This window comes from Styela clava, chromosome 4 (assembly GCF_964204865.1).
Source record: "Styela clava chromosome 4, kaStyClav1.hap1.2, whole genome shotgun sequence".
Classification (NCBI taxonomy): domain Eukaryota; kingdom Metazoa; phylum Chordata; class Ascidiacea; order Stolidobranchia; family Styelidae; genus Styela; species Styela clava.
In genome coordinates, this window is record NC_135253.1 from 8,110,438 (window position 1) to 8,125,711 (window position 15,274).

The 15,274-nt window shown below is 37.3% G+C and overlaps 1 protein-coding gene and 1 long non-coding RNA gene across 2 annotated transcripts; both read left to right on the forward strand.

Moving 5' to 3' along the window:
• Positions 1-2,022: 2,022 nt before the first annotated feature.
• On the forward strand, positions 2,023-2,888 carry LOC144422081 (uncharacterized). Its single transcript, XR_013475142.1, has 2 exons — positions 2,023-2,380; positions 2,638-2,888. It is a non-coding gene; the product is annotated as an uncharacterized LOC144422081 (long non-coding RNA).
• Positions 2,889-10,768: 7,880 nt separating this feature from the next.
• On the forward strand, positions 10,769-14,588 carry LOC120326768 (eukaryotic translation initiation factor 3 subunit A-like). The gene has a single exon (XM_039393111.2). The coding sequence runs from the start codon at positions 10,848-10,850 to the stop codon at positions 14,274-14,276; it is 3,429 nt and encodes a 1,142-aa protein (XP_039249045.2). The 5' UTR covers positions 10,769-10,847; the 3' UTR covers positions 14,277-14,588.
• The last annotated feature ends 686 nt before the right edge of the window (positions 14,589-15,274 follow it).

Consider the following 15,274-nt stretch of genomic DNA (forward strand, 5'->3'; position numbering starts at 1 on the left):
AACCAATTGTTACATCCTTATCACGGTATTCGTAACAATTCAATTATACCGGTATCTAGCATTATGATTACATACAACAGTTTTAGTTAGGAGCCCCATATTAAGATATCTTAAAGATGTCACAAAACGAAAACTAGACTCTGAAAACAGACGTTTTTTGGATAAATGACAGCGTTATCGCGAATACAATGTACCAAATTGGGGCCATGTTTTGAGCATCTGATTTGGAGCAAACCCTTATTACACGTATATACAAAAATACACAACTAAATTATGTTGACATCTCGTTTTTATTTATTTATATACATTGGGATGTTTTTTGCGTAACAAAACAAGCCATAAATAGACATTTATGCGGGGACCGTATGCTAGATGAGCAAGTAACTTCATCGGTCGGTATCAGTTGAAAATTCCTTGTTGAAAGTCGTGCTTGGATTCCTCGGGTATTCAATCACCCAACTAATTTAATTATCAATTTTATTACATACATTGTACAATTTTATTGCAAAGTGTATCGAAAATCAAGTATGCTGCCTATTTTAGTGCCTATTTTTCAAAATGTCCCCAGCCGTACCGCCGCGTCATTTTGCCACACCATTTTCTGGCCCGCGAATGTCCTTCTGCTTCATATTTTGGCCCGCGAATCGCGGGCCGCGATTAACCAACTTTGGGAACCCCTGACATAGATGAACTTAGAAAATTAGATAAGTTGTGCTGTTTAAAAATCCTGGTAAATATGAGATATGTAGGCTACTCACAAAGAGATGGCTCCAGACGTACCATCCCATTAAACTTCTTGATTCTTTGGGTTGAAATCTTTAAAAAACAATCGTAAAATTTGGGATCATCTATTTTGAAATTATTACATCTATGTAATTGCAGGTGAATATGTATCAAAAAAAAGTAAACAGGCTTATAGCATATTATACCGTGTTTCCCGAAAAAAAAGACCTAGCCTGAATTCTGAAAATGATTTTAATATAAGCCCTCCCCTTAAAATAAAACCTAGTTAATAACGCGATTTTTTTTTATCTATGGTTTGCAGTTAGTTTTTTTAAAAATGTGTTATTTATAACCCATAAATTATAAGTAAATGGATATATATCGGTTTTCATATTTTATATATATATATATTCGAAAATCTCGTAATTCTCTACTTTGTAATTTTGTTTTTGATAAATGGAAATGTAAGACATTCCCCGAAAAGAGGCTCTACTGTTATTTTTCGGAAGAAAATTGAAATAAGACCCAGTCTTATTTTCGGAGAAATACTGTACGAGCGAATTATTTTCAGATCTATTCCATGGTTATCCCATTATCGATATTGCCACAAAAACATACCACCAAATAGTAACAAAGTCAGTAATTTGGAAGTATCCGCTAATAAGCGACACGACAAAAAAGTGTCCGAATGAACTTGATGTCTTACGTGAGTTTTATGTGGATTTTCATATGCAAGGAGCAGTGGCGTGCCTAGAGAGGGGCCAAATAGGGCGGCCGCCCTTGGCAGCACGTTTTGGGGGCAGCAGAACCAAGATGTAGAGTATGCGTTATTACACATATATAGAGGACTTGCACGGGTCACGTGACTTTGTTTACTGGACGGCAAAAAAACAAAAACGTCCATTTGGCTCCTGTCAGTTGCAAGTCGGGTTATACGTTTCGTTTTGTTTGGCTGTTAAAAATGGTTATTTCGTATTTTTCTGTTGGCTGTACGTATAGTGGAATTCCTTTCAAATGGAAGATATGATGCCTTAGGGGTAATTTCTATCAAATATTTTACAGTGGTATGGTTCTAGTGAAAATGGGTATAGGCGGCTTCTTTTAAAGTGTGGTAGGTCTAGTCTAGGCGAAAGACGCATGAAATGTTTATGCTAACAACTGCAAAGCGATATTGCAATGCATACAAATTAACAAATTTGTTGAAATGGTCCTGCCTTTTTCCTTTCTTTAAGATGCCCCTTTTCTAACTATTCTTTTTCTCTCTGAGGATGGCGAAAATTCAAATATTGATGGGACCAATGACATTAAACAACATGATAGGCAACTCTGACGTCACTCCATAAGACTACAGGCAAAACATTGTATTTCATGATACGCTCCAATGCACATATTTCTCGTCGCCTTTCGCGTCCGTTTTCCGCTCGCTCTTGCTACTCGGCGTCTTTTTTACGTATAGTACCTGCCTTTTTGCGCCTGTAACGAAACAAAATAATCTCTATATCTAAGAAGTTTTGCTTACTTGGAAAGCTGGAATAACAGGCAAGCTGTAAAGAGCAATTCTGAACATCATAGACGTTTTTTTTTATCAGAGAAGATTACAAACGCGATAGCGGAAAGATTTGTGTGGAACATTTTGCAGATAATGACAAAGTTCAAAGTTAGTAATTTTAATGTTTGCGCTTAATCATTGAAATTTCATTTAAAGAGGGTGTCATACAAAACTGTGCTGCGATACAATTCCATAACACAAAGTTTGCACCTATCGAACTTGCTTTTGTAGGTGAATTTATTAGACATATTACATATTCAGTTAATCGTAGGTAACATTGCTGGTACATAATGCATCGTAGATAGGTTTGTTTAAATTTAGGAATTTAGCTCATAGCCCACTAATTAATATTATCTTCTATGCAGGAGGTTGCAGGGCTGAATTCAACTTGCAGCCTTACCGATCACCTGACGATGCTCATTTAGTTTGGCTCGAGCAAGTCTTCTTGAAATGCTTGTGTGGATGGAAACTACCTATATTTTTTGCCTTCCTCCGATTTTAGACAAATTTATTCTGAGGGATTTCGCATATAATTCTCACTGATTGTTGGCTGTTTATAATTCCTATTGATTGTGAATTCTGATTATAACAATGAGTTGAAAATTTTTTTACCTAATTTACTGGCACCTTTTTCTTGTCAATACTCCAAGCTGAGGTAATAAACATGACAATACATTTATGTCATCTGGAAGCAAAATATGCACACTAATTAATAGTTTGGCACATTGAGATAATACATTATGACAGAAAATACAAGTTAAAGATATGTATGACCAACACATGGTAATTAAAATTAAAAAAAATTAATAGGGGCTGTGGAGTATGGAAAGTTCAAGACAAAGAAAAGAACAAATGTTCATAGCTCATGAACTCTCAATTTTGCCTCCATTGCTTTGTGAGGGCCAGTATATTTCGAGTGGCTGAATTGGTTTACCTTTATGATAGCAACGATTTTGTATTTAATATAGCGAGATTATTTCAATTTAATTGAAGTGATATAATTTCCCAAAGCAATGCTTGAATCGTCTAGAATAGATCAGTGGTGTCAAACTCATGGGTTTTCGAAAGCCGCATTGCATTTTGAAAATTGTAAAAAGAGCCGCAAACAGTTTTTGATAATGTATACTTAAAAGATATTTTTAAGATAGTTTTAGTTTGTGACATATATTGTGATGCAACTAAACAGTTGGATTAAGTTTTATTATTTTCTTCAATTTCAAATGCAATTACATAATAATATTTGCATTCCACTATTATTGCAACATTTGCAAGTTACAGTATTTATTATAAAAAATCGTAAAATTCTATGTACAACCATCAAAATCATTTTTGAACAAGCTTTGAATAAGGAAAGAATAATACCTACACTAAAAATAACTTAATCTAAATATATGAACCTAAAATTAACAAAAATACTACAGTATAAACTCAATGTTTTAATAATTACATTTGTCCTGGCGTTTGGCATCTTTTGTGTGTCACCAGCATACTAAGGCCAGTCTGAAATGATTTTATAGTACCAACTCTAACTAACGAGGCCACATGATCATGGGTTTATCTGGATCTTTACGAATGTTTAATTAATTCCAGTAATGCAAAAAAGTTACTTTTATCATTTCATGTATAGATCAGTAAAAAAACAAATGACAGATTTTTTCGACAAGACATTTCGCACTACATTGCGTGGCATAGGATTGCTTGAATTATTATTGATATTGATTTTTAGTAACTAAGTCGTTGTATAATTATATTAATATACAAACACATGGAAATTTTCTGTTCGAAGTTGGTCTTCGAATTTGTCATATTGACTGCTGAGCTTATTGTGTTTTTTGATTGTATTGATGGAAATATGACAAATTAAACAATGTGCTTCAGAATTTTGTGAAGAGCAGAAATGTTACAACTCCCATTTTCTTCGAAAATGCCACCTTCTTCATGTACTTTGCGTTTAATTTGATTACTCAAGTGTTTTATTCAAGTATTCTTTTGCTAGCTTGATGTGTATTCTTAATTGGGTCAAAATGTGGACAAAAAAAAATCAATATTCCAAAACTACTTTCAGTAAATTGTTTTCTGTGTGAATAATCAATTTCACTTTAGAAGGTTTGAAAAATCTATTACATTTAGATAAAAAAAAAAAAACTTCCAAAATACTATTACAATTATTGTTAAACGTTCGAGGGCCGCACTGGAAGTTCTCTGGGGCCGCGAGTTTGAGATCCCTGGTCTAGATTGAAGTTGTTCAAAAAATATATGATAGTATTTTATCATGAATGATGATTATACCCCTTCCGGAATTTCTTCTATAGTACTACCAAAAGTTGATGAACCAAATATAACACAGGTGCAGTGAGGTACCCGTAATCCTCATTTCCAAAGCTGTTTTAAGTATGTCTGGCGTGTTTTGTGCCTTTTTACAAATAAGACCGCTTATGCAATCTTACGCTTTGGAATTTTTAGTTATTTTCCTCAAGCCCTGCAGGATGTGGGGGCCATACACAACTCTACCGGAGGGTCAAATGTCTTTGCATGCCTCCATAGGTTGTTTTTCTATTGCAATTTTCTATTTTCAAATGCATTATATTTCTTGGAATCACACTGTCACTGATATGTCGCCAGACTTCTGATATCTCCCCGTCTGCTATAGTTGTCCTGTGAATAAATAATAGGAAATTGAGATTAGACGAATAGTTGAAAGTTTTGCTTTATGTCGGCTTAATTTCTTGATTGATATACTTACTATTTCTGCTATTGCCTCTTGTGCTGCAAGAGTCTCACAATGCTTAGACAGGTTTGTCCACAACTTTCACATCTGAAGAAAGAGAGGAGATTTATTAATTTTCGTTAAGAATAAATAAAGCAGTCTATATGATTCAGAATGGAAAAGCTACTAAATCCAATATCTCATGTTTTATTTAAAAAATATTTTACTGAATTTGGTATATAAACCAACTAATAAAAGGCTTTAGTCAGAAAATTACAAGCATTCGTGGCTCCAAATACTTGAGAAATCAGACTATACAATATAGACCGGTATGAGTGAAATGTTAGGTGAACTTGTTAACACTTTGATTCAATACGCAAATAAAAGTGAATGCGTAATAGTATGTTACAATGAGCAGCAATCAACAATGAGTATATATCCTCACTGGTTAAAAAAATCTAACTGGAGGTGCATGAACTATTTGAAACCATAAGGGGTAAGTAAATATGTAATTTCGGCAAATGGGCAACTACGTACCGTACTGAATTAATAACTTCGTAGTATTTGACAAAGGCTGGCTTTCACACATGTACTTAACAGTGCGATGCCCGGGTGTGATATACAACAATAGTATTCACCTTACCTTTCACCGATTTCTTTTTACCCCAACTTTCAAAAATATCATTAAAATCGACAACAACTGTCAAAGCAGGCACGAACACCATTCGTGCTACGCCTTGAAAGCAGCACACATCCGCTCGTTTTCGTCTCGTCAAGTATGTGCATTGGAGCGTGCTATCGAATACGATCTTCGGACAAAAATGCCGGAGTTGCGCATCATGTTGTTTAATGTCATTGATGGGACATAAGCAGCTGATAATGGGTTATCTTTCCTTTTTCCTGAAAAGAAATTAAACACTAATCATCATTTGACAATGTCAAGTTTGTGTATCAGATCAGTAATAGATTACCTGCTAATTAACGAAACAATCAGGGGGAGGATTGCAAGGTGCAACATCGTACGATTACCATTCTATGTCGGGGTTAGTTAGCCAGTTATTTGTTTTCAGAAGCATGAACTTGATGATGGGGGATGTCGTAATCGACCAGCGGTCGTGTGAACCACCCTCGTTGGGAGGAGAGCTGCAATCCTCTTGCACATAACTATCCCCGCATGGGATTGGAACCTGTGAAACTACCAGGGTGATCAGAGATGCGGTGGCGAGCGTATTCCTAGATGGCGAATTCAATTGAATTCTGGTTATTTTTGCATGAGCGCTGGCGTTAAACTTTAGTCATTTATTCAACTTTTTACACTTACTAATAGATTACCTGCTTACTAGATCTTTTGAAAACAGTGGAATATAACTGAAGATCCATTTCGTTGCCTATACTTTACGTACAGCCAACGGAACAATACGAAATAACCATTTTCAACAGCCAAACAAAACGGAAACGTATAATCTGAATTGCAACTGACAGGAGCCAAATAGACGTTTTTGTTTTTTTGCCGTCCAGTAAACAAAGTCACGTGACCCGTGCAAGTCCTCTATATTAAACTGGTTTATATGTCTCAAAAAATCATTTTAATTCAGTACTGATAAAAAAGTTTAGCCTAGATAGTCTATCACAGCATTTTCTAGTAATGCTTTAATTTTTTCATTAGTCATCGCAACCATGGGTTAAACAGAATTAAATTAATATAGTAAGGCATTTCAAAGGCTGGCATCATTCATTGTGTTGAATTTTTGCGCAACATCCCAGTAAAAAATCGATACTTATAACTATCATGACCAAAATTATTTGCGAGAAATGTATAAAATATTTTTTCTAATAAACCAACTTGTTTTTTTCCGGGTATCGTAATTTGTAACAAAGCGCACGATTTTATTTAACCTATTTAATATCAGACTGTGGTTGGATTATGCGAGACGCGTGACAAGAAGACAAATGTTTTCTACTAATTAAACTTAAGTCTTATTTTCATATTTTCAGCCATACACTTCAACCAGGAATGGACAATACCGAATAAATCGCTATTTCGAATATTAGTAAAAATTTATTTATTTTGTAAATACAAAAATGCAAATCAAAAATTAATTATAATAACAAACAATCGAAGTGCCGAAACCAACCGAAAAGGTATTCGAATATTCGATTCGTTTTAAACAACCCTGATTAGATATCGTTTATTACTCAAAATTAGATACTCAATTACTAGTAGCAAACGATCTTTTTCAAAGCTGAAACAGAGAAAAACATATATTTTTGAGATCTTCGATGTTAAATCAGCGCCTGCCAAATTTACCTTTTGATTGAAAAGAAATTCCTGACGAGTGAGCTGGAGGAGGCTGTCGTTCAAACATTTGTTGAGTGTTGGCAGCTAAGTAGTAATTAGACATAAAAATAAGTGACTTGCTTTTTGTTAATAAATGAGTTCGATCTTATACATGTGAGTTTGTTGCTTAGTTTGATGATTCACGTATAATGACATCTATAATCTGTTGTCTGTCTATAATCTGAATTATATTTTAAGTCAGGGATGTATATATGCTCATTGGGGATGAGGAGCATCATTATCCGTTGGGATTTGTTCAAAATAAATTGCTTTAAATCAAATTTTTTTTTTGCCCGTGTCGTTAAAAATTGCTGTAATGTTTGATTTTTTTTGTATTTAAATAGGTCAAATTAAAACAAGGAAAATGTATGTAACTTGCCAATTGCTACTGATTTGCAATAAACCTTTCCAAACACCACAAATATTTTTTCCCCCTTTTTTTTCTTGCAAAGTTTGGCACACCCCCAGCAAGGAGACAACAGTCTATCGTTCTAAAGGCACGGACCTAATCAATGGACGTACATCGATCGTTCCTTCTTCCATCCACGTCTATGCGATAAGAGTCGGTCCGTAAGTAGTTTAATTTTTCACATACTAAAAATACAAAATGTACGTACATTTATTCCGCCGGAAAAAATATGTGAATTCTATCCAACGACTAACATACCTATTCTATCCTAATTAATAATTGGCGATCTCAGTGATGCACAGTCGTTGGTCATGCATATTTCGTGCCCGAGCATCTACTCGTATACGCCATCTGATGGCTGGCGACAATATGGTGCAGTGACGAAAGATTCCACGAGCTTACACATGGAAGGAAATCCGCGTGTTCGCCTTGCAACTTTCATCAACTTTTGGTTTTATTAAAATACCTGTTTTACTTTTACCCCTGTTAGTTTACCAGTATACAATTAAAATTGGATAATGGTTCGGATTTATTGCTTCGAGGGTTTAGTCAACTAATCTAATTTTGGTCATCGCATTTTTTTCTTGGCAAGTTTCCTGAAATTCAGTCCTGTTTATGTCTTTGGTTTTTCAGAATACTGGAATTTGTTTGCAAAAAATATTGTCAGGCTGATACTACCCTATTTCTGTATTTATTGGTTATTTCAGTATTTAGGTGTAGATTGGTATCAGAATTTCGGTAGATTTGTCGGGTCTCATGTAGTTTCTTACCTAACATACCGGTACTTCTAGTGGGCTTAGCATGACAATTTATTCACGTATCAATTCTAACCCCCACCTGACTACACCATCCAAAAATTACGTCATTACGACGTCACAGTGACGTAATAGAGCCCTTCAAACTATACGAACTGCCATCCAAGACGCGCAAACGAGCACCCGAAATCGAACAGTTATTTCTCTCGTTTTCTCGTCGCAACGATTCCAATAGGAGAGAGACCGATAACGTCAGTCAGTTCTTTATCGTCGGCGCCAATGCCATTTCGGTCGATCGTGCGTATATTTAGCAAGCTCTATGACGTGATTGTGATGTCGTAGTGATTTAATTTTTGGCGTAATCAGATGGGGGTTAGGATTGACATATCAAAAAATTGTTATGCTACGCCTACTAGAAGTACGTTAGGTACGAAACTACACGAGACCCAATTTGTCAAAGTGCAGAAGTGTGAATTGGTCATTCGATTGACTATTTTACAATCTGAATTAAACTATGTTTGCTTCAGTACTGACAATGTTAAACATTTGACAATATTGATATTCAGATATAGGCCTAGGTTTCAACAATTCTTCACCTGAAAGAACTGAAGACCTGATATTTTACAATTTAGTTGCAAAGTATTACACTGAAATGTGATAGCAACTTTGAAATTGATTGATTTTAAAATTTACTTGCAAAGTATTGCACTGAAATATGATAGCAACTTTGAAATTGATTGATTTTAAAATTTACATGCAAAGTATTACACTGAAATACGGTAGCAACTTTGAAATTGATTGGAATGAAAAAAGCATCCTATTTTTGAGAAATCGGGGTATCTTGAATTATGTTTAATTCTATTGAGCTGGAAGTTCTGTATACAGATGTATGTCATCATTATTATCAATACACCAATATCTGAATATGTTCAGATGTTGCATCATGAATTGAAAACATCGATAGACTATTTGTCAGTAGCCTATTTGGCTACAGGAGTGGTGACTCCTCTACGGCCCATGGGCCGGGGCCAGGACCCATCTAATTGGGCCACATAGGCCGTGGCCCATAGCTTGATGGGCCGCAGCCCCATCAGGAAAAATTCAATTATCTTAACAAAATTTTCAATTTTTACCAAATTGTCAATATTCAAACCAAAAAAATATACTCCTGTAGTATGTGTTCCAGGTTAGGGTTAGGACAGAAAAAATTCAGATTTTTTACATTATAGTTCTATTATGAGTTCGGGGACTGTCTGTGTTAGCCAAGTGAATAGTTTCTTTACACAACTTGATGGGCCGCGGCCCATAGCCTGATGGGCCGAGGCCCAATTCGATGGACCGTGGCCCCGGCCCATGGGCCGCAGAGGAGTCACCACTTCCACTCCTATTTGGAGTATTGAAATACAGAAATAGTCTACTCAGCTACCAACTTTAAATTCATATGGCAGTGTCACATGAAATGAATTCTACCTTATCTAGACCAGGGGTGTGCAACATTTTTTTGTCGGTGGGCCGTATATCCAACTTCAAACATCTTGCTGGTCTACATACCGCTGTATAGTGATGAAGACACTGCGTAAAATAGCGAAAAGAAAACCATTGTGTATTTTTACCCATGTTTTTAAACATAAACTGTCGATTAGGACTGGGAAAAAATGTGAATGTTGACAAGGGCCGCCTGTTGTAGACCCCTGATGGGGGCCACAAAATTATTTTTGCATTATTCACGCGCCACAATATTGCCTAGAATAGATGAACAGCGTGATATGGAACAAACACTTTTATTGTGCAAACACATTCGATCATTATTTTTCATCGATCAATCTTCCTATATGAACATTTAGTATTAGATTTTATTTTCTTCATAATGGAGAAAGACTTTTTGCAAATATAAGTGCTTTCGAACACAGATAAGATGCTGAAAGCAAAATCCCCTTGGAAAATAGTCATTGCTCACAAGATTTCAAAATGCCATTTTAGATCATATACTTTATATTCAAGCATTGTGGTATTATCCCTCACTTATCTGGTTAAAAATCGTTTTGAATTGGTCAGCTTTATTTTAAAACTCATGTTGACAAATAACTTAATTCAAAATGATCACGGCCGATTGCTGGATTGATTCCTAAATTTGCCAATTGTGAGGTACAGGAGGTAATTACTGAATTTGTTGATGAAACAGCACCAAGAATATTTTCTAATAACAATAGAATTCAAACCACATTACTCGAAATGAAAATTACCAAAGGTGGTACTGCTTTCTAGTTTACATTTTTAATGCATGTCATATGATGTTTATATTTTACAGTTAACAACATCTGATTTAGCATATTTGTCCTTATTAAGTTTTCCGCAGTTTGTCGGAGATGCCAGAGTATTTTCAACGACCTGAAAATGCTCTTAAGAGAGCGCAAGAATTTCTTGAGGTTGGAAAGCTAAAACCAGCCTTAGATGTTCTCAGTGATGTGCTGCGAAGCAAGAAGCATCGAACCTGGCAGAAGATTCATGAGCAAATCATTAGACAATATCTAAACCTTTGTGTGGACCTCCGAAAGAGCCAGGCGGCCAAAGAAGGATTGTATCAGTATAAAATAATTTGCCAGCAAGTCAACATCAACTCTCTTGAAAATGCTGTGAAGAATTATCTCAAGTTAGCTGAAGAGAAGACTGAAGAGGCAAAGGATAAATCAACTGAGACCGCTTTGCAAATGGTTGAAGATCTTGATATGATTGATTCGCCAGAAGGTGTTTTGCTTAGTGCTGTTACTGGTGAGAAAACCCATGATCGAACCAACCGTCTCATGTTGACACCTTGGGTCAAGTTTTTGTGGGAAAGCTATCGCCAATGCTTGGATCTGCTGAGAAATAATAACAGAGTCGAGAAATTGTATCAAGATATTGCTCTAAATGCATTTGAATTCTGTTTGAAGTATGATCGTCGTACAGAATTTCGAAAGCTTTGCGACAATCTTAGAAACCATGTGAAATTGAGTGAGCAGCGTCACCAAACAGCAGTATCTATCAATCTCACCAATGTGGAAAGCCAGTTGTTGCACCTTGGCACAAGGATTGCACAGCTTGATAGTGCTATTAAGATCGAGCTATGGCAAGAAGCATTCAAGGCTGTGGAGGATATCCATTATCTGATGTCACTTTCGAAAAAACCACCAAAGCCCCAAGTTTTGGTGAATTTTCATTCAAAGTTGTCTCTGGTCTTTTGGAAAGCTGGCAACATGCTTTTCCATGCAAGTTCAAGGCACCATTTGTTTCGACTCACCAAAGAGATGAAAAAGAACCCAACTAAGGATGATTTGTCTAGAATGGCTTCTCTCATGCTTGTTTCCACATTAGCTATCCCAATCACTGAGCAGAAACATGGAATTGGTAAAATGCTTGATATGGAAAGTGCTTTGATTGACAAGCACTTAAAGTTGGCAAAGCTTCTTGGGCTCAGCAGACCACCAACTCGTTCAAGCTTGATTGAGGATCTCAAGAAACACAACATATTGCAATACACACCTAAACAGCTGAGAGATCTCTTCCAATGGCTTGAGGTTGATTTCCATCCACTTCGTCTCAGTGCACGTGTTGGACAGTCATTGCAATGGATACGTGAGCAAACAAGAGAACCAGAGCTTGCACAATATATCACTGCTTTGGAGGGAAATGTTGTCTCTCGTGTTCTGCAACAAGTTGCCAATGTCTATCAAACCATTGAGCTATCTCATCTTTTGAGTCTTCTTCCGTTTTGTTCTGCTTTTCAGTTGGAGCGTGCTATTATTGATGCATCTCGCAATGGTCAGATTCAAGTTCGCATTGATCATAGTAAGGGTGCAATCAGGTTTGGCACTGACTTGAATGCTTCTCCACTTTATGTAGAGGATGAATTCTTTGAACCGCAACGCCTGCAACCTCTGCCAAGCGAAAAAATTTCTCAACAATTCAACGAAATGGCTCAATCACTTCATGTTGCTTACAGGAAACTTCAACCACAGGCAGAAGTGGATAAGATGCTCCAGAGGAAAAATGAAATTCTGAACCTCTACACAAAAACTTGGAGGAAAGATCAGCAAAATATATTGCAGAGACGACAAGTTATTGAAATGCGCAAAGAACAGCTTGAAGAATTCAGTAGAGAACGGGAGAAGCAAGAGCAAAAGGCTGCCAAAGAGCAAGAAGAAGCTGTTAAAGCAGCTGAACAAGAACGACTCACGAAGGAAATGAGAGAACGGGAAGAAATGCGTCGCCGCGAGGAAAAGGAAGATGAAGAACGTCGGGTGGCACAGGATCGCCTTGAAATGATTCGAAAGAGTGAACTTGGAGCAAAAATGCTTAAGGACATTGATGTGGACACTTTCACAAAAATTGATCCAGATGAATTAATGAAAAGACAAATGGAAACCATGGAAAGAGAAAAGAAGGATATGCAAGATAGACTGAAAGCTCAAGAGAAGAAAGTGGATTACTTTGAGAGAGCCAAACGTCTTGAAGAGATCCCGCTGATGAAAGAAAAATATGAAAAGAAACGTGAGACTGATGCCATACTATGGGAGGAACTAGAAGCAGAGCGCATTGAAAGAACCAAGGTTGAACAGATCATCACAAATCAAACCAAAGAGAGATTGTCAAGGATGAAAGAGGATCGAAATATATATTTACAGAGTCTGAGAGAATCAAGAAGAGCAATCTTTGATAAAAAGCATTCAGAATTCGAAAAAATGCTTTTCGAAGTTCGCGAAGAACGACTCGCTGAAAGAAAACAAGAGAGAAAAGAGCAACGTCGTCAAAAGTGGCTCAAAGACAAGGCAGAATATGAACAAAGAATACTTGATGAGCAGTTGAAGAGAGAGCGCGAAGAAAAAGAGCGTGCTGAACGTGAAAAACAAGAAGAAGAGACACGTGCATATGAAGAGAAGATGCAAGCACTTAAGATCGCTGAGGAGAAGCGACTGCAAAGAGAACGTGAGATTGAAGCTAAGATTGCTGCCCAACAGAATCCGAATGCCTATAGACCAAGAGGTGAAAGAGATGGCCCACCAGCACGCAGAGATGATGATAGAGGTGCCTGGAGAGGACCTGGCGGTGGGGGTTCACGTTTTAAAGATGATGCACCAGATGATAACCCCTGGAGAAGAGATGGACCACCTGCCGAAAAACAAGCGTGGCGCCCTAGTCGACGAGATGGGCCGCCTCGTGATTTCGACTTTCCTTCAAGGATTCGAACGGATGGTCCAAGAGATAGAGGTTGGGAAGATAGAGGTCCACCAAAAAGAAGAGATGATGACCAACCCTCAGATTGGAGAAGACGTCGATCACCTTCACCAAGACGACCACGCTCGCCCGACAGATATCAGCAAAGACGTATGTCCCCACCAGGTGGAAGAAGTCCTCCACCTAGAAGAGGTTCACCAATGGGTCGGCAAAGCTCTCCACCAGGCCGTGGAAGTCCTCTTGGAAGGCGACGCTCTCCCATGGGTGAAAGGAGTCCACCAAGGAATGCTTGGAGAAGGGACAGGTCTCCACCACCACTTACCAAACGAGGACCACCCGAAGATGGGCCTTGGAAGCGTGGGGGACCCCCTCCGAGAGATGATGAATGGCGTCGTGACAGGGGCCCGCCAAGAGGAGATGGTGATTACCCAAGTCGAGATCGAATCAATGATACCCGTGGCCCACTAGATGATCGCAAATGGGGCCCACCAAGAAGAGATGATCGTGATCGCTCTCCTCCCCCAAGACAGGATCGCTTCCCACCAAAGAGAGAAGATGATGGTTGGACTACTGTTCGCAATTAACATAGCAATCATGACGCACCACTGCTTGTTTTTTCAGTTTGTTCCAGTTGTATGTAGTATAAATGTTTTTTTCGCATATTTGACCAGCCTTCCTAAGAACTATGTAACAATGCAGAATCTTTCAACAAAATAAAATTGATGATATTTTATGGACATGCTAGCGGATATTGCATTTATACTATGTAGTGAGTGATGTAAAAATTATTGGTGTTCAACATTTGCTTTCTTGTTTGTTAGTAATCATGGAAGTTATTGGTTGTTTCTTTTGTGTCTTTAAGAAAAATGGAAAAGGAAGTGGATATCTAACAGAAACTTGTTGTGGTTATTAACTGCGAAGTATTGGGAAAATGGCAACTGAGTATTGTTAAAAAAGACTTGAGTTTATAGCTTGTGCTGTTGTGGTTAGCTCATTAGACTAACTACGTTGGATGTTACATGGCCAAAGCCATATTGTTAGGCAACATAGCAATGGGAAGGCTGCAATCCTTCAAAAAAAGTGTTAGCGACAAGGTGTAAAAAATGCATTAACAATACAGCTAGTTACGCTTATAAATGCCACTACGAAAAAAAAGTTTTAATTTGATATCTTCATGCGTCTTGTAGAAATTTTCAATAGTTCATCGGGTTAATCGATCAAGATTTGCTGGTTTTGATACCCCATATTTTTACCATTTACCTAGATTCACCCAACTAAGGTTTGCTGCGTACACGAATACTTTCTGGTATATATCACACTGACTAAACCATGAGGCTACCGCAACATTCCAGGCACATAAGAGCAATTTATTCTACTATGTTGACTCAGAATACAAAGCAGAAAAGCAAACACATTGCCCTTTTGGGGTAAATATATCAGGCCTTTGTGAAATACACACTTCTGTCCCAAAGCTGCAGGTTTGAGAAATGCTTCAATTATCCAAATGCCATCCAACACCTTGCTGTTCTTGTTCCGGCTCACTTATTCATGATTTTCATAACGGAACCTACTCTTATCAATA

Coding starts and splice junctions, on each gene's coding strand:
- LOC120326768 (XM_039393111.2), top strand. CDS start 10,848: ATGCCAGAGTATTTTCAACGACCTGAAAATGCTCTTAAGAGAGCGCAA.